We start from the raw sequence: 19,756 nt of genomic DNA on the forward strand, positions 1-19,756 counted from the left end.
AATAGTACTGGTAATAGTAGTCATAGTAGTAGCAGTAACCTGCTAGTAGTTGTAGTAATACTGGTAGAAATAATACTAGCAGTAAAACGGTATAGTGTGTATTTGAAATGGCCGTTTCCTCCTCGACGGTTAGTCAGAATGAGATTAAAGATTAGGGCTGTCAGCGGTTTTATACCCCGTGCTCTGCGGAAGACACGCCCATTGCGTTCCCACCACTCACATTGTGGAAGCTGATTGCTCGGTTTGGCCTGTCAGTCACGCCTATCCGCCGTTGCTTCCTGTGTGAGCTGTTGGACTCTGTCTGTCTGCAGAGAGTCTCCGGTATGGACAGCTGCTTCACTCCTCAACTTTTTACCGGAGATTATATCACTATTATTTCACATTTTCCCCTGTTGATAGACTCTGGAAATGGATTTCTGAACGGGATAAACCACAACTGAGCGCGTCGTCAGCTAATTTGAGTGTTTAAATTCATTTTTTTGGTTGTTCGAGTTGTTGAAGGAAGAAGGAAAATGCCAGTTGCAACTCTTCTGCCTTTCACGGCGACTCCGAATAGGAAGTCTGCCAGCCCGACCTCTTTCAGGTTGACAGAGAAATTTATTTTGTTATTAGTGTTCAGCGCCTTTATCACCCTATGTTTCGGTGCCATTTTCTTCCTGCCGGACTCGTCCAAGCTGCTCAGCGGAGTTTTCTTCCACTCCTCCGCGGTGGAGACCAACACCCGCACCGGTCCGGACAGCAGCGACTCCGGTTCGGCTGGAAACGACGAGAGGGTTCTGGCCAAGATCAGGAAAGACCACGAGAAAGCTCTGCTGGAGGCCAAGGACACCCTGCAGAAACGGCCCGATGAGATAAAACAAGACATCATAAACGACAAGGAGAAAGTTGCCAAGGGGAGTATGGGTCAAGGTGGGAAGGATGTCAATAATTTGCCCTTCATTGAATACCACCGCCCGCCCGGGGCGACTGGACACGAACCTCTGGACCCCGAAACCAAGGAGAGACGGGCCAAAGTCAAAGAGGTAAGATTTATTGAGCCCCGATACGTTCCGTTCTCGGTTGTATGGAGAGAGCGGCACGCCAACCTGTATTTAAAAATCTGACAATTTAATGCTGCCATGCTTATCGGCACAAATGCATACCTGGTAGAACGTGACTTAACATCTGAAACGAATCGTTGGGATCCACTCTTCAATTCGGCACACATCCAATACACCAAGTGGCACTTTATTGAATAAAATTTCAACTTTTATAATTAGTTCGCCTGTTACTCCGAAAGTCCTCTCCGCGGAAATACACAGTGGAGAGCGGCACCAAGCAGAGTAGACCAAATATATATATTGGGATTTTGTTGAAATTAAGTCTAGTTTAGTGGATCACTTGTAGCCGAATACAGCAGAAGACCCTAACGATTCGTAAAAAAGTCTTAAGTCATGTTTTACGAGCTGTGTACATATGCCGATATGTAAGGGATAATTGAATTGACAGACTTTTGAACGGAGTTTGGCGCGTTGTTCTCACCATACGAGATTTATTAGTAGTTAGTAGAAATGCAGAAACGCACGGAGGATCCACCGCCCCCCTCCGGACTGAACTACCTGTCTTTCAAGTTTCCCCTCGCCAGGACACGTCAGGGCTGCTGCGGAACCAGGTCTGACTAGTCACTACTGTGGGAACGCTGGGAAACGGGGACGTAGTGGAGGGCAAACCCACCTTTTTAGCCTGACATATATGACCTAGATTCATAGTATACACCATAGTAAGTGCCATCAAGCTGGTGTTAGTTATTCGAGGATAGGGTCCTTTTAAGGGGAAAAGGTATGAAATAATGGTATTCTGAAAGTATGATTTGTTTGTATTTATATTGGTGGTTGTTTGCCTTATGATCATTTATCACTGGCTGGAGGTCATTTATTTACCCCCCCCCCCCCCCCCCCCCCTCTCTCTCTCTCTCTCTCTCTCACGCACACACACACACACACACACCTCCCACCTCACTTTTATACAATAGCCTATGTGGCCCCCCAGTAATCTCTCATTCATCTCCAGTTCATACAACACCCTAAGCTTGCAGCCGGGAGCAGGTGGAAAACACCTACAGGTAGCATGTCTGCTGTTATTGTGTTATGTCATAGCACAGTGTGTTTCGGGAAACAAGTGGAAAGCCCTGTGGTAATGACTCTATGGTGGTTTCAGGTGGCTGCTGATAGTGTATAGTCAGGCTGTTGCTTTCAGCTAGGCGAGGTGGTGGTAATAATAATAGCTTGAGTCTTATTGTGAAAAATAGATTTTCTGCAAGTGGTTCTTGGACTGCAGTCGCCATAGACCAGCTCACTAGAGCAGCTTGATTTCTGTTTATTCATAAAGTATTTATCTGATGTAATTACCCAGAGCGACCCCACAGTGAGTGAGCAGGTAGGGGATTGGTGTCTTGCCACAGGACATGTGGTGGGTGTATGGCAGCTTGGGTTAGACTAATGTGGGCTGATTCTTTCTTTCCTGAAAGAATTTCATGAGTATGGTTTTCAGTTGAGAGTTTTAGTGTCCCATGATGGTCTAAATGCTGTTTCAGAGGCTTTTCCACCCTTTTTCTGTCATAAAATGGTCAAAATGACATAGAATATCAGCACAAAATACCGTCAATGGGCAGCTTCAATTAAAAAATATTAGTACAAAGAAGAAAAAAAGAAGAAAAACAGAGAGTGCTACAACTGAATGAAACAATTTCCACAATAGGTAATGGCCAATACTAATATTTTTTACTGAATGAAACAAAAGTCCAAGGCACTCTTCTTTGAAAAATTGAAAAAGCCTTTATTTCATGGGCTCATCTAGGGATGTTAAAAACACTTACAAAACTCCAACGCGTTTCATGTTCAAAATTTTGAACATGAATTGTTTGGAGCTCCCTGATGAAGGCCAAGGCCGACACGCGTTGGAATTTTGTAAGTGTTTTTAACATCCCTAGATGAGCCCATGAAATAAAGGCTGTTTAAATTTTTCAAAGAAGAGTGCCTTGGACTTTTGTTTCATTCAGTAAAAAATATTAGTATTGGCCATTAGCTATTGTGGGGATTGTATCGGCTGCTGCTCAGTTACAGGATGGTGTCTGTTACCACTCCGCTGCCCATTTCTATCTCCCCCTCTTGAGGCTGGTTCATGCTTCATGCGCACGGTCAAAAAAAAATATGAACCGGCCCGTAGTCACACACTACACACTACACTAATACATATATTGTATTCGGTGTTAAAGACGCTGTTTGAAATGCACAGGGGTTTCGCAGGACTTTTCTGACCTTAACACGGGGTCACTTGCCACGAAAAGGTTGAGGATCAGGACTTTATCACAAACACTTAAGATGACACATGTACAAGAGGTTGCTTAAATATTAGGGCTAATAGTATTTCAGGCTGTAGCAGTGCATGTGAACATGAGTGTTCGCTCTACCATCGGACAGAGGTTGAAATTAGTTGCAGAAAAAGTCAGATTAAAAGGAATTTTGACTATGATGGACAAAAATCTAGTGATGCTGTGTGGAATCTAATGAAAGTGTGGCATTAGAATCAGATCAGGTTAATGGCTTCCCATAGACAACCAGGGTAGTATTGATCAATTCTACGATAAATATGTAGTCAAACTAACTGCATCATATTGGAGATGGATGACTGACATTTACAGCCCGATATCTGATTTTTAATAAAATGTCAATATCCGCCTGATACTTCAACAAATATTGGTCTAACCTTCAGGGTGCATGGTTTCTCTTTTCATCACAAAGGCGATGCCACGGCATAAAACAGCAACAAAACATGAATAGTCTGGTCTTGATAAACCTGTTTGGCCCATAGCTAGGTTAAATGTTGACTGAATGGTATTTGACACTCCTTCTATGACAAACCCCCCGGCATCAGTTAATCATCAGTTTTACCTGAATTTTGACTGGGCCTATATCATACAGTGGGAACAATTCACCCGTGTCATAGTTATTGAATTGGACTGAACATAGATTAGTCCATTTCAATCCATTTAGAATACATTTGCTTATTTCAGATGGAGCCTAACTGACTACGCTAGAACTTGAGTGAAGCGTGTACTGATTTCCCGATGGCCAAAGGCAATTTTTATAAGGCTTGCAAGGTCTCAGGCGGGACAGTGCTACCACAAATAGTAGTAAAAGTAGTAGTTGTAGAAGTAGTAGTTGTAGTATTGGCAACAGCAGTAATAGTAGTAGTATGTTAGAAATGGTATTGTGATATTTTTATTCCCATCTCAAGGCTTTTATTGAAAGACCACATAATGATATTCTTGAAAATACTGTTCCTGGAAGCTTCTTGTCTTGCTGTGCTCCTATATATATATGCCTGGACCGAAATAGCAGCGGGCTAACTTCTGCATAAAAATCAAAAAGATTGGATTTATTTTACCTTATTTGCACTCATTAGTGATGTATCTCCTTAGTGTTTGACAAGTCAGGTTAAGCTCACCTCAAAGTTGTTTGGACTTTTTAAGCCGTATTCAAATGTATTTGGGAACACGGCCTTATAGATATACTGAGGCCTATAGGCTAGGCTTATACTTGATACCCTCCAGATCTGTCCTGCATTAGATTTCCTGCGCTTTGTGTTTAGCAAAACCAATTACTCTGTTGACTAAACACACACACACACACACACTCCCACCCGCTCTCCCCCCCTTGAGCTCTGATGGCCCGGCGTTATTCAGTAAAGGCTTTCTAAGTTAATTTGGAGGTAAAGTGCTGTGATGCTGGCGTCTCACTTAACCTGTACAAGTGACCTAGTTATCCAGGGATCTGCCCTCCGGTTTTGTAGTCTGAGTGGGTGAGTCATGTATTTGTGACGGGCAGAGGACAGGTTGCAGGGGCCGCACTGTAGAGGATAAACAGCATTTCTTTGCGAGTGACTGCCACGCTCCCACCATCAGCTAAATCTGTCCGTCTGCTGCAAATCAAAGGCTCTCTGGAGATACTAGCCACCCCCCCTCCCTCTCTTATAGGGCATTCGCTGGCTTTCAAAGAGGCTTCGGTGGCTAGTGTGGTGGGGTTACACACTAATAACTTTGCCTGATAAACAGAAGGAAAATAGCAGCTGCTGGAACCAATGCTAAAGGCCGGATGCTAGAAAACCCACATTATTTGACAAAGGGGGGCACTTCACAGGAATAAAGCAGAATGTATGTTCTAACTCGTTACACACACTCATTGCATTAGCTTTAACTATAGTGGAAATCAGACTGTTCAGCCCCTTTAGAAAAACCGCATAAACAAACTGCTCCGACTTAGTCATGGAAAGTTGAGTAAAAGACATGGAATTTTCTGTCAGAGCCACAGTGGGAACTCTTGACATCTACAGCTGACACTGACTTGTCAGTCATTAAAATCTGATGTCTCTCTCCAAAACACAGATTTCTACGCACGTCACTTCCTCTGTATTCCATCTTTCAAAATTGACACTTGTCTCGCTCGTTCCCCATCCACCGGTATCCTGACAAGGATGTCACTATCAGAGCTGCCTGCCACCTGTTGCATTGGTTTTATTTCTATTTTTGCAGTTGTTATATGCGGATTGGAGACTCGCATTTGGTGAATCAAAGTATTCCTCATTTTGCTGGCGACACCTTAAGACCCCCCTTCAAGGACCCCTTGAACCACCTCGAGGACCCCACAGGGGTTCCCGGACCTTGCTTTGAGAACCACTGCTCAAGCCCCATTTCTTTGGCAACATTTCTTTTAATAATGACAGACTTGTTGCTAATTAATACACACGCATTCACCTTTCATGCTCTGAGCAACCGCTACTGTCTTATCTGACTCATCATCCACCTCCGTGTGTGTGTGTGCGATATAATGAGGCGGGGCATGTCAGTGTGTATATATGCAGATGAGATGCAAATTAGCTGCTGGCTAACCGGAGGGACAATGTGTTATGAGTATGCACTCTTCTCTCTGCCCGTTATCTTAAAGGGCGATCGCTTAATACCATGTCAGCCCCTCCCCCTCCTCCTCCCCCTCTTTTTTGAAATGTACGCACACACACACACACACACACACACACACACACACACACACACTGGCAACTGCAAACAATGGCTCTCGTCCATGCACTTGTACACACTGATGGGTTTCTGTGCTTTCAGGCATGCTTGTATTTATACACACACACACACACCGCTTGCTGTTCAGAGAGCTGTGGTCGTGGATTAGAGGCTGGTGGTTTGTAAAGGTCTCCCCTTGCCGTCTAGAGCCGACTGTCTAGGAAAGATGAAACATCCATCTTCTCTCTCTCTCTCTCTCTCTCTCTCTCTCTCTCTCTCTCTCTCTCTCTCTCTCTCTCTCTCCTCTCTCTCTCCCCCTTACATCTCCGCATGCCCGTCGTTCCCACCTCTGCCCCCTCTTCTTCTTCTCTCCTCCCTCTCGTCCTTCTCATCCCCTCTTCTTTATTTCTCTACCCACCCGCTCTTTCTTCCCTTGCGCTTTCTGCTTCGCTGTCTCCCGGATCCAGTTCAGTTATTTTTGCCCACTCCGACACAAGATTGTTTTTCTCTGTGCGTGCGCTTGTGTGTGCGTGTGCTTGTGTTTCACAAAATGCCATTTCGCTGCCTCACCAACCTTTGGAAACAGTGCAGCCTAAAATAAATTTCTCTCTCTTTCTCTCTCTGTTTCCTCTCTCTGTCTCTCTCTCTCTCTTAGACTAACTTGGCAGCCTATAAGTCCTATCCCTGTATCGACCATTTCGACTAATTGCCTCTGGTTGCATGGCCCCACTTCTTTTGTCTGGCCTTTTCTTAGAATGGAAGCCAGACTTGTGTGTGTGTGTGTGTGTGTGTGTGTGTGTGTCAGATAGAGTTACCGCTTGGCCCTCCAGGTGCCCCGTTTAATTGTCTAATGGCTATAATAGCTATGGCTCACAGCCAATACCATTGCTTCTGACAGAGGTGTGTGTGTGTGTGTGTGTGTGTGTGTGTGTATATGTACATGTACATACTTTTATATGCTGATGGCAGACAGAGAAGTCCATTCAATCATCTGACAATGGAAGTCCTGTTCACTCCAGTGCTAAATTTAGCATCCTCATGGTGAAGTGATCAGTGTTGGCTGTATAGTATTTCAGCTATCTAGTCCAGCAGTAGTCCAACATTAGTCCAGTACCAGTCTAGCTCTAGTCCAGCACTAGTCCCAGTATTTCAGTTAGCTAGTGCAGCACTAGTCAAGTTTCAAGTTTATTTGCCATTTACATAAAAATGCATTGGAATTCTTGATCACGAACCTCACATCATTCAGGCAAAAATAAAAAATACATAAGAGATGGGGTAAAAAAAGGACAAAGACACATAAGAAACAAAATAAAAGCATGGTAAAACATAAAACATGTTTCCAACGCTAGTCTAGCTCTAGTCCAGCACTAGTCTTAGTATTTCAGATGGCTAGTCCAGCACTTATTCAGCTTCAGCCCAGCTCCAGTCCAGCATTAATCCCAGTATTTCAGATAGCTAGTCCAGCACTAATCCAGCTCCAGTGTAACTCTAGTCCAACACTAGTCCCGTTATTCCAGTGCTAGTTCCAGTAGTATAGCACTAGTCCAGCATCTCTGCTGTTTGGACAATGTTCATTTGTTCCTGCAGAATATCCCCAGAAGTTTTGGGGTTTCCTTTCCATTTATTTGGCTGCAGTGCTCCTCCACAAAACAGGAAAACTGTAAACACAATTAACATTTATCATCTAGGCTATCCCAAAAAATAACCCAATTACAATACCAAAATGCCAAGCCTATCCTATGTAATTTGCAGGTTATTAAGGCGGGCGGCATGCCTACCTGCCAGCAGTCATCTCCAACAAACCAGATGGCAGCCAACATATTTAACTTTCTACAAAATATATCCTAAAATGAATTTATTCTCGAATATTCCTTTGGGCCTATGTTGTATCTAGGCAATTGTGTGAGCTAATATATCCTGGCAGCTCTTTTTTTAAAGGTAATTTTTGTCTTTAATATTCTCCTCAGTCTCAATCTCAATCTCTCTCTCCACACTTGGTTTTAGCGCTCTGCCAGCACAGGAGACAGGAGCTTTGCACCTGGTCTGTCTCTGATCTCACCGGGAGTCTCAGTCTCCCGGTGTGAAAACACAAGTGAAACTCAAGATGCTACAGAACGCTCCAAACGCCTCCCATGTATTTTTAGACAGTTCGATTACACTCAGATCTTAGGTGAACACGAGGATGTTGCTCCAACTTGCTAAAGCTGCTGTATTGAAGTTAATCATTCTTTTAAACTCTTCTATTCTGTATGGACTACCACAAACCCGGTCTGGGCCACCAGGTTTGAGCTATTGGTAGTCTAGTGGGCTACCACTTAAATGTAGAATTTGTTCACCCTGTGGATTCATTGGTATTGATCAACAACCCTATCAACCCCAATGGTTTCTGAGTCTGTCCCTTTTATTATGTGGCTCTTTGGCTGTTCTCAACAATGAACTCAAGCAAGATCTCAAGCATAAAATTGTAAGCTCTCACCAAGTTCTTTTCGGTGTTTCATTTGAGGATGACTAAACAGGTGCCTTGCATTATACCCCTGTTGAACCAATCTTACCTTTGCAAAGTGCTTTGAGCAGTGTCCAAATAACAGGCTGGTACGCTCAGTTCTGTGTTCAGCTTTACACGCCGCTTTTGTAATTTCATTTTTTCCAACAGCGGGGAAAAAAAGGGAAACTGATCCAGTCTAGTTTTGCTTTAAATCAACACCATGCATGATATTAAGGTATTTCCCTGCCAAAATGATTTGCGCATGAAAAATGGATTTGTATTTGTTTGCTAATGACTATTTAGACTATTTTCAGTTGTTACAAATGTAATGAAGTGTAGTGTATGTAGTGTATAAAGTGAACCTTAATCTTTACAAATGTGTTTGTTCATTTGTCACAATTTAGAAAATACTTCTTAGCAAATACCAAATCATTTTTATGGTCAAATAATTTATTTTTCATATTCACATTATTTTGTCAGGGAAAAGCCAACATAGCATGACTCCATTGGTTGAATGTATTTGTGAGGGGCGGAACAGCAGGAAAGCAGTGAATGGAAATGCCTATGGTGGAAGTTATAAAATGGAAATTACTCATGAATTGTAAACCACTGTAATATATCAGGATGCCCACCGTCTCCCCGCGAAGACAAATCATGCTTTACCTCCACCCCAAGGCCAGTACGCTGGCTTGGACTATAAGATCCAAGTAATGAGTATTGTAATAGCGTAATAAAGTCACTGTAAATATATAGGCCTAGTGGATAGCCTGCAAGGCTTTAGATGTGTTCAAGCTATATATTAATGTGGATTGTTATAGCCAGGCTCTTAGAAAGCCACTGTAGATATATTGGTCTGGAGGTTAGGTTTGGTGGGGATTACAGTTGGCGGTGAGGGTGGGGGGTGGGGTGAGAGAGGGAGAGAGATTGAGGAGAGAAAGAGAGAGAGAGAGAGGTGGAGAGATGAAGAATGTCGTTCCAGGTCGTATGTTTGTTGCCTCCTGGCTGTGAGCTTTCTCTAGGAAGGATTATAGACTCAGGACTGACTGATGGGGTAATCATATATATACACACACACTCACACTGACAGTGCACCGTGTGTGTGTGTGTGTCCTGTAGCCTTTCAACCCCATCCCCAGTTCTGTATCGTCCAGCCTCAGCCCAGGGCGAGGCCCCGGCCTCCCACACACCACAGGCCTGGATGGAGAGATGGTGTTGCATGAAGTCCTGTGGTCTATAGCCTTTATCCATCTCAGAGACGCATCTAGCGGTCTACCCCAGTTCCCGTATCTGCTCTTCCAGCTCCGATTCCCGCTCATGCATAGTCATGGAGCATTGATTCGGAAACGCTTGGAGCAAAATAAATGAAATGGATCGCTATTGCTATTATGCGTTATTTGCGCTATAGGTCAAGGCATGAACAAGCCCTGGAGCATGGATGGCTACGCACACACACACACACACACTAACGCTAAATTAGTAATCAATATAATTACACTATTCCTGTAGCAAACAAAACGCATACGAGCAAGCAACTCTCTCTGTCTTTCTCTGTATTGCGGCAACAGCAGACTGACCGAGTTCAATGAGAAAAGCCAGTTATTTTCAGTTCAGCATGTTTTCTCCATGGTTATAGGTATAGGCCTACTATTAAAACATTTGAATAATATTGAAAAAAAACAAAGAACAAATCTTTCGTGCTTTGCCAAGTATTTGCATTTGCATCGCCACCACCAAGGAATCCTTGTTTTGAATTCATTCCGGGTGCGGTGATGCACGCGGTTCCTGCTTATGTGGTATTCAAAACAAGATTTAATGCTGCCGAGTGCCGAAAGCATGTCGGTTGCATGTATGACGCAGCGCATCCGTGTGCCTCGGAGACAGTTTGAAGCGTAACCTCGATAATCATATGGAAGTATAATAGGCATCTAATGTTGCAATTCCATTAGCTTATACCAGGCTGAGAGACTTTAGTGCCTGAAAAAGTGTGCTAAATGAAATGTCAATAACAAGTCCCCCTCTTCCCCCCTCCCCACTCTGCTCTCCTACACTCTTAATGTCAGTTCATTTTCAATGAGAAGTGTCTGCTGTCCGTCAGATTTCCATCTGTTGTGACGGACAGTTGAACTTTTTCTGGACGGATAGCTTAATCACCATCTATTTACCCACTTAGAGGCGTTCCCATGTTTGTTTCGGGAAGAATAATGGCGAAACGTTGAGACAATGCAGTGTAAACCATCCTGTTGTACAACAGTGGTTCTCAACGTGGGGTCCGGGGACCACCAGGGGTCCTTGAGGAGGTTCCAGGGGGTCCCCAGCAAATTGATGAATTGTTAAACTTCACCATTATTTCATTTACAAGAAGTGAACACAATTGGAGAATGTAGAAGAATGACTGTTTTGATCATAGTTTCACTGTTATCTCTCTACCTACAATACAGATACTCATGGAATTCTGGACAAAATCATATCTGACAATAAAAATATGCCACACCTATGCCCACCGCATCGACATTCCAAAAAACCCAATGGACATTGATCTATCTGTCAAAAATTCTCTCTGTTTTCTGACTGATAAGTGCGGCTGTCCCCTTAGAGCTTATTTTTAAGCATCCAAAGAATCTCCAGCGCCATAGATGGACGCCTTAAAACTGGTGCGAACGCCTTAAACGGCAAACTGGAATAGATTTTTAGGTAAGGTAAAGCCTTATCTGAGGAGTTTTCATTTCTTCATCTAGACCTCCGGTACGTACAGGCTGACATTTCCTGCTAAAGGTGCGCTTTGTAGCCTGGCTTTTCATTACTGGATCCTATCAATACACCACAGGCTGCCTGTGGCCTTGGCTGCAGTAGAAAGTGTAGTTTTCTTGTGTATGTGTGTGAGAGTGTGTGCGCGTCCGCTCGCTCCTTGTTCATAGGCTGCTACTTATTGACAGATTCCAGGAGGTCTACATTTGTGGCTATGATGTTTTATTTGATATATGAGGGAGTTATGACTGAGTTATGGGCGCCCTCTGAATCGCTGTCTGTCTCTCTCTCTCTCTCTCTCTCCGTCTCTCTCTCTCTGTCTCACTGTCTCTGCCACTCTCTCACACACACACACACACACACACACACAAATTTGAATCTTAACTCCTAATCCTAAACTACATTTAACCTCATCGTTCTGTGCTAGTGAGGACATTTGGGCCTCTTAAGTATAGACACACACACACACACACACACACACACACACACACACACACACACTCCCTGCCCTTTCTCTCTTGGATCATTAGCAGTCTACAGTAGAATGGCAGAATTATTAGCATTCCCTTTGCTATAGACAATGATGTATGCTCATCAGAGAGACCCACGGCCTTGCAGGGCTTTGGGTGAACACATATATACACACACACACACACACACACACACACACACACACACACACACACACACACACACACACACACACATATATATAAAATGTATGGGCAGCCACTGCCATTAATGACCATGCCGCGTGTGTTTGTTGTAGCTGTTGCAGGAGGTTCAATTTGTCTTGTCTGGCTCAGAGCTAACACACTACTAGCTCATTTGCATTCAGAGGACATTTACATTCACCCCAGTGTCCCATTAATATTGGGAATGATCACATTTTTAAGTAAACAATAACCTGATGAAGCCGTCATCCAGTTTCAGAGGAGCTTGAGTAAGATGGAAGACAGGTACACTCACTGATATTAGCCAGACTACAGATGTATGCACTTTATGCTGTTTACTGCTGTGTTTTGCGGTTCTCCCTTTCCACTATAATACTGTGAATATTCCTGTTTATGTATGCAGTGGTGTTCGTGAGAGGGATATGAAAACTATGAAAATCTGAGCTAATATCCACAACGTTACACACACATCTGTTGTTTGAGACGGGCTCATCGTGAATCATCGGCAGAAATGTTGTGCTTGTAAGACAGGAAGTTTTCGGCGCCGATACACATCCAAGGTTATGTTTCAACACGCTCCGGTTCCCCGTTCATTGCGTTGAGGTTGACCAGCCCGCGTCGACGTGTGAAGGCATGTTTTCCTTGATCAAAAACACAAGGAGGCAAACCAAGGGCAAAAATTTGGCGTTTCACATCATGTAAACAAATCGGTGCCTCATTCCTGGCACGTAGAAGCCTCGAGACGTTGGCACAAATGCTTCGACTGGTTTTGATTTGAAACCCTTTAGGCTGTGAATCTCTAGAGGGGATGAAGTATTTTGTGGCCAAGCCTGGTAGGCCAGTGATAGAGATAGGGGGCAATATCCAACGCTCTTGGATATTCAATAATTACGTGTCCCAAACACTCCCTGGGTTATGGCCGGCGGATTCTCTCCCCCAAATCCAATTCAATCTAATACCCAGAATCATAGGCTGTCAATCACATACTCCATTTATTTTTCAATCTCCCCTTCCCTCCCTCCCCTCCTCCTCTCCCTCTCTCTCTCTCTCTGCGAGGGCAGGCGCTTTAAGGCGACGAGCTCTGCCCTCCTGCATATTGCATTAGCTAAGCACTTGATAGATCCGGCTCTCGGTAGGATGTGAGATATAAGGACTGTAAGGCCTCGCCTGTCTGAATGACTGTAGGAACAGCTTCGGAGGTTGAAAGTACCATTCAAGCAGGGAAGGATGGAGGGATGGAGACAGAGAGAGAGACAGAGATTGTGTGAAATATATGGCGGAGATATTTTACAGACAATTCAAAATGTCCAAAGCCACTTTTCGACTGTTGCATAACGAGACTGATGTCGGAAGTGGTTTTACCTTCAAAATAAAAGCGTATAATCAGCTGTGTCAAGCCAGCTAGACAAGGACAGAATAAGACCGGAAGTAAGGGTTTACCTTCAAAATAAAAGCATACTTTTTATATTTATGGCGCTAATGGTGAATGTAGTATTTCTGCACCGGGGTTAGAAAAATAAACAAATTATCGCTTCATTTATCGTTATCAAGGTAAATATGACTGTTTTGGCTGTTTATCACACAATTTCTATATCAACAAAAAAATTCCACTTTCAAGCGAGCATAAAAAGCATTTTTCCGATTCAAAATCAAAAATTGTAGTTTCCATTTAGCGTTTCTAATTCAGTCCGTCATAATTTGCATTAGCGCTTGGGTGCTAGTGTTCGCATGGAGCACCGGAGCCAGTGATACATGGATGACTTTGCTGTCTATATTCTAGTCACTTAACGGCTTTAAGTTGAACAACGGGAAAATCTACCACAAACTTGGTGTATTCCTTTAATTGAACGATTTGTTCTCTAGTCTCTAAGTTGAGTGATAAGTGTGTAAGTAGTGTAACTAGTATTCTAGTATTCTACCGGCAACACCCCTCCCTTCATGTCCTCCCCTGTCTCTTAGCGGTTCGAACTCCCATGTTGTTTTTTTTTGTCTTTTCTCTGGGACTCGTACGTCGGTCGAGGCGATGTGTTGTGTACGCCTTGTTCACTTTATCAGAGAGAGAGGCAAGCCAAGTACACAAGCTAAATAATTCAGCCTGCATCCTGCAGCCACTCCTAAATAACACATGGGAGGAAGAGAAGGGGGGGGGGGGGGGTGAGAGAGTGAGAGAGACAGAGAGACAACAGTGGTTACTGCAATATCTGATTCACCCTTACTGGCTTTTGAATAATTTGATAATGAACTTCATGTTCTCCATTTTGGAACTGTTTTGCATTATTCTAGATATCGGTAATTGTTTTCATCATCATTCATTTCAGTTAGTCGTCTTGATATGGTTTGAATGTAAGAGCGAGTGAGAGGCTATGTGTGAGAGAGAGAGAGAGAGAGAGAGAGAGAGACGCCTCCAGGCACTGGATTTACCAGGAAAAGCTCTTCACTCACACACATACTTAGTAGGGTTCAACCGATATGGGTTTTTGTGAAGGCCTATAATGTTATTTTTGGATTGAAGATGCTGATAGTCGATCTCTTTTAATTTGAACATTGTCATGCCCCCAAAAATTCAAAGTATTCAATATTTTCTCCAGAACTGTATACTTGGCAGGGTGGAAAAGCCTCTGAAACAGCATTTAGACCATCATGGGACACTAAAACTCTCCACTGAAAGCGATAATAATAATGATAATAATAAACGTATTCATGCGTACTTGTGTGGAATCTGACAAAATGTGTCTTTAGAATCAATTCATGTGAAGGGCTTCCTATAGACAACCAGTGTAGTATTGATCAGTTATATAATAAATATGGAATCAATCAAACTGCATCATATATGAAGGTTTAACACTATGACACACACACACAAACACACACACACACACAGACAGACGCACATGTATGCCCCAGACCGCCCCGTACAGCTTCAGGGTTGACCGGTCTGACCCGTTCTGAGTCGGGGCCAGGCCGGGCCGGGCCAGAGCAGAACCTAACACAGCGACCAAAAAAAAGCGGTAATCGAAGCCCCACGGCGCTAGACGGGCGCCCCCCTCCGCCCCCGCTTCACCCCCGCCTTCCCGTCCGACTCATCTTTCATTTTCTTTTTGTCTCTCCGTCCCAGCACGCCGTGCCCACATGAAGAAAGTCCCATTCATTTTTAACACTGTTGTTAAAGTTTTGCCGGCCATCGAGCCACGCGGCGCGCCTCGCTCTCTCTCGGCCTCTCCCGTCTCTCGATCTTTCTCCTCGCCTGTGTGTTTAACGTATTGCAAGTCGTGAGAATCAACATTCACATCGCTGAATTTCGAAGGTCAAACACGGTGTCACGCTTGTTGGTGCAAAAGGTCAGCAAGCGGGAGATTATTTTTGAAGCAGAAGTCTTATCGACAGTATCAGAGGCTGCTGTGTAAAGAGGAGAGCAGTAGAGTAAAGGAATAGGGAGTCTGGTTTAATTCTGATCTACTCTGTTTTGCTCTATTTTGTTTACCTCTTCTCCATCTTTTTTGTTCCACAGGCTTCTTTCAAGTGCGTAATGCTTTCTTTTACAGACCTTTCATTGAAGTAGAAGTGGGTTAAACTAGGCCATCATCAGGCAAAAGACAGAGACAGCTTGACTTCTAGGGAGGCAGGTACTTACATGTGACTTGGAGTGTTAAGTCATCGATGTTTCATGTCTTCGTCCAAATGAATAAGACAAAGCTATAACCAGCTCAAAGACAGTTGATCCATACTGTGTAGCACATTGTGTCTGTAGCTTATTATAGGCCTATAATTAGAGCCAAAAGCAACCAATAGGCCTACAATGTACAATTATGTATACTATAATTTAAAGCAATTGCACCAAATTCACTTTTTTAAACTAAAAAAAAAAAGGTTCAACTCGTCACTGCCTTAGTGGTTTTCCCCACTATTGTCCAATCGGATCAATGGATAGGTGGGACTTGTGCGATCAATTCAGGTTAAGGGCTTCCCATAGACAACCAGTGTGGTATTGATCAATTCTATAATAAATATGTAATCTAACAAACTGCATCATATCCATCATATCAGAGCTGGTTGACTCCATTTCCCATTTTTTAATAAAACGCCAGCGCCGGCCTCATATATCAGTCTAACCCTTCTATCAACCCCCACAGGTTGCCTCTAAGACTTGCCCTCATGGTACCTCGACTGAATAGTGTCTTTACTCCAGTAGTCAAATAAATAGACTCGGTAAGGTCAATATGAACCACTTGGGACTATTGGAGAAGGCTTGCGTAACCTCTGACCTGTGTGTGTACCACTATGGGGGGAATTTGTCTGCCGGTGTTTGTATTCAAGTGATTGCTTGTTCGGTTGCTTCTGTGGACTCTGCCCTTTTTACTTCGTTGAACTGTGGAGGAGGGCTCCTCAGATCGGAGGGGGGTTTTAAGAAGTAGGATTACAGTCAGAGGTAGACCATGAAATCATTTCTTAGTGTCGCTGATGAGAATGTGGATTTAATTGGACAAACGATCCACAGAAACCCAAATCCACTGCCGGTCTGTTCCCTCTGTCTCAGTGTTGGCCTGTTTTTGAAGCTGCTGGTGTCTTGTAAAGCCCCTTTTTGCCCTTTTGGGATAATAAAGATTTGGGCTGAGCTGATTGTTCCGTTCCACAAAAAGGAAAAAAGGATTCGGGCCGGCCCTCTCCCACCGCCACACTAATAGTTACAAATGGAAGAGTTTTAAACTGTTTTAGCTGGCTAAAGAAGATGCATTGGATCGCTGCCCAGCCGATGAAATAGAGGGCTCCAGGCTTCCATTTGGGATCTTTGCACAACTATTTCTCTTACAGGGTATCTTGACAACTGGGGCAAAACTTCGCCCCACAGAGAGAAAAAGGCTTGTTTTTGCTGAAAATTAATAAAATATTTTGGAGTAAAACGTTGCAGCTGGGAGAGCTCTGCACACCCGTATCATGTTTTTATCACGGTGCTTAAAAAGAGTTTGTTTTTATATCCGGCCTGTGCCTGTAAAACTGATTGTGCCGAGTAAACAGATCACATTTTTAAGTTAATAAGGCTCTAGAAATTGTAATATTAATATATCAGGTGAAAATAAGGCACGGAGGGTAGTGGAATTTACAATATTTGTTCTTAGGTGGACCAACAGCTAAGAGCTGGGTCTTCAAAAAGACGAGCTTAGGTTGGGTAAACATTTTTTTTTTAATGTAAAACTTGTTAAATTCCAGCTCTTGGGAATCCCTGCTTAATGTTCTCCATGCTGCTATCGGGACATTCAACAGTCTTTAAACTCCATTTCAGGACACACTGTTTTTTTATCGCGGCAAATTATATAGACGCAGCTATATGCAAATTGCGCAGTAATTATGGCTGGGACTATCCAGGTATTTCCAGGTAATAAATTTGCCTGAAAGATTAGAAAATGCCAGGACAACTTTATTATCCCTTTTAATGTGGTGGCTTAATTACTCGGGAGTGTAGCGAATCCAATTTGGCCCGCTCTGTGGCGGAGAAGTGGTGTAATTATTACGTTATCACAAGTTTAAATATCATTACCAAGAAAAATACTGGACACTGTGCACAGGGCATAGAAGAAAGAGCATAAAATAGAGAAATGGAATGAGTTTGGTTTAAGAGCCCGGGGCGTTTTTTTGTTTTTTTTCATGTTTCTCACATCCTCACTAGTGGAATGGGCAGTAAAAGAAAAGAAAAAGGGTTGGGTAAATTTAATAAACGCAGGGTGTGCTGGATGGGTGGGCGGGGGAGTAAATCTCATTGATTATCGCCTCTTTTTGTTGGGAGTGCCGCAGCGATTGGACGAACAAACAATCACTGTGCCACTTGATTAATGGACCCTGGGGACCCATCGCTTAGCTGAAGTTGTTCCCATATCGCCTACCTGCACAGATAGGACGGGATCGGTCGTCGGAAGCCAGGGAGAGTCACTCTAACCTCAGGAGAGCAGTTGGGCCAATTCTATTGCAATCCAACCCGGCCGCACCAGCCGCGGAAACGAGTTTAAAACCCAATTTCGTCGCCGGCGGTACAGACGAGCAGCGTCGAAAGCAGGTTTAGCGAAAAGGTTAAAGCCATATCAATGTGGACGAGAAGACAAAAAGCTTTTAATACGTTTCTGTCAAAGGGCCAGAGTGGGCGGTTTCCACATTTCCTCGGCGCAGCCAATTCATATTCCACAGCCGGCCTCCTTTCTCCCGGTCCAAGTCATTTAAATGGAGCACAGTGTACATTGTCTGGCATTCTCCACCGTTCAATCCTCCCCTCTGCCAGCCTGTTAAACAAATGAGCGATGGCTCGGGCCTCGTCGCCCTGCCCGCCGTATCAGAGCGGGGGACGGAGGTAATGGAGGGAGGGGGTGGGGGGGTGGGGGTGGATTGGGAAAGGAGAGGAAAATCGATCTACCTTTCACAAAGTCTTCATTAGTTTGCCTTGTGTCAAGCGGCTGGGTCAAACCCAATTCCGCCGCTTCCTAGAAGCAACAGAAAGGTCAAGTCAATAAATGATGTGTGTGGCAATGAGTTGAAAGGGAGTGAAAGGAATGAGTTGCACTTCACACCCTGCCATTAAAGTCACAATGAAAAGAAAAAATATTTTTTCTCCTTGTTGGATAGTCCTCCATATGATAACATATACCTATTTAACAATAAATGATAAAGAAAATGACCCATTTTTTATTTTCTTGTATTTAAAAATCAAAATAGGCGTACATAAAATTTCCAACAATCCCCCTTCTGCCCCTCCCATCATATAAAACCTACAACTTTCAATGTGACGGAGAAAAAAACCTGTTTCCTATTTCTGAGACGAGCTCAAGATTATGTGCAAAGCATTTTTGAACTTTTCAACACTTCTGAACAGTCCCTCCCCACCTTATGTCCCACCTTAACATCCTGTTTCAACCAGAAATACGTTGAATTACAGACACAAGACACCATCAAAATGCTATTTCTTGGTGACTTTAAATAGCCCCGGCCCTTCCTCTTGTCCCAACATATGGCTGATAGCTGTTTGGGCTCGTCTCTACTGGTGGGCGGATAATGAAAGTGATCATATCGCCGAGGCTTCAGTGTTATGTTTTCCTGTAATGTCTTTGTTGTCAATAATTACATTCCCAGCGGAGTGTTATTTTACCGGTCGTATCGAGCTCCAGCGCTAGCCAGATGCAGCTTTTTGACTAAATAAGTCAGTCGGAGATATAGATTTTGTCCCTCTTTTCAATTTCATCTTTCTCCCCGCTCCTCCCCAGATGGCCGTCAGCTGATATTGATTAGTGTGTAATGTTGCGTCGCCGGGGCGGGTTTGCTCTGTTGACTGTATTATCAACGCCGAGCGCCGTTAAGCACCAGTCAGACTATTGGGAGCGGCCGTGTTTTATGCCTTCCATCAGTTCTGTGAGCGTTAACGCCGGCTTTGGCTTGTTAGGAACGCCGGGATGTATGAGATATAGCCCGGGCCTGACGGGAAAATTCCTTTGTTCTTGATTTATTGACTTGAGTTTTACTCGGTGGACACCGAATGTTTAACAAGGGGCAGCGGGAGGGTTCCCTTCGCTAAATCTACAGCCAATAAAGGGATGTGGAAATTATGTCCATAATTGTTTCTTTTATTTGTTTTTATTGCATTTCCACTGCTGTTTTTTATTATCTTTAGTCAGTGAATGTTTTATGATCATGCATTTTCTCTACACTTTTAAATGGACTTATGTGTTAGAGTGTGGTAGGTAAAATAAAGTTTAAATGAATGAGTTTGTGTTAATACTGGGCAGGCCTTTCCCTCTCCAATCACCAGGTTCAAGTGCTGGCTAA

The 19,756-nt window shown here is 43.6% G+C and overlaps 1 protein-coding gene across 1 annotated transcript in view; it reads left to right on the plus strand.

The window, feature by feature from the left end:
- Positions 1-405: 405 nt before the first annotated feature.
- The window catches only part of man1a1 (mannosidase, alpha, class 1A, member 1), a 153,256-nt gene continuing 133,905 nt past the window's right edge, over positions 406-19,756 (plus strand). Inside the window, exon 1 of the mRNA XM_071898866.2 lies at positions 406-1,022. Within this exon, the coding sequence (XP_071754967.1) occupies positions 513-1,022 (510 nt within the window). The 5' untranslated portion in view covers positions 406-512. The remainder of the gene's footprint in view (positions 1,023-19,756) is intronic.

The sequence above is a fragment of the Centroberyx gerrardi genome, chromosome 18 (assembly GCF_048128805.1).
Source record: "Centroberyx gerrardi isolate f3 chromosome 18, fCenGer3.hap1.cur.20231027, whole genome shotgun sequence".
In the NCBI taxonomy this organism is placed as follows: Eukaryota; Metazoa; Chordata; class Actinopteri; order Beryciformes; family Berycidae; genus Centroberyx; species Centroberyx gerrardi.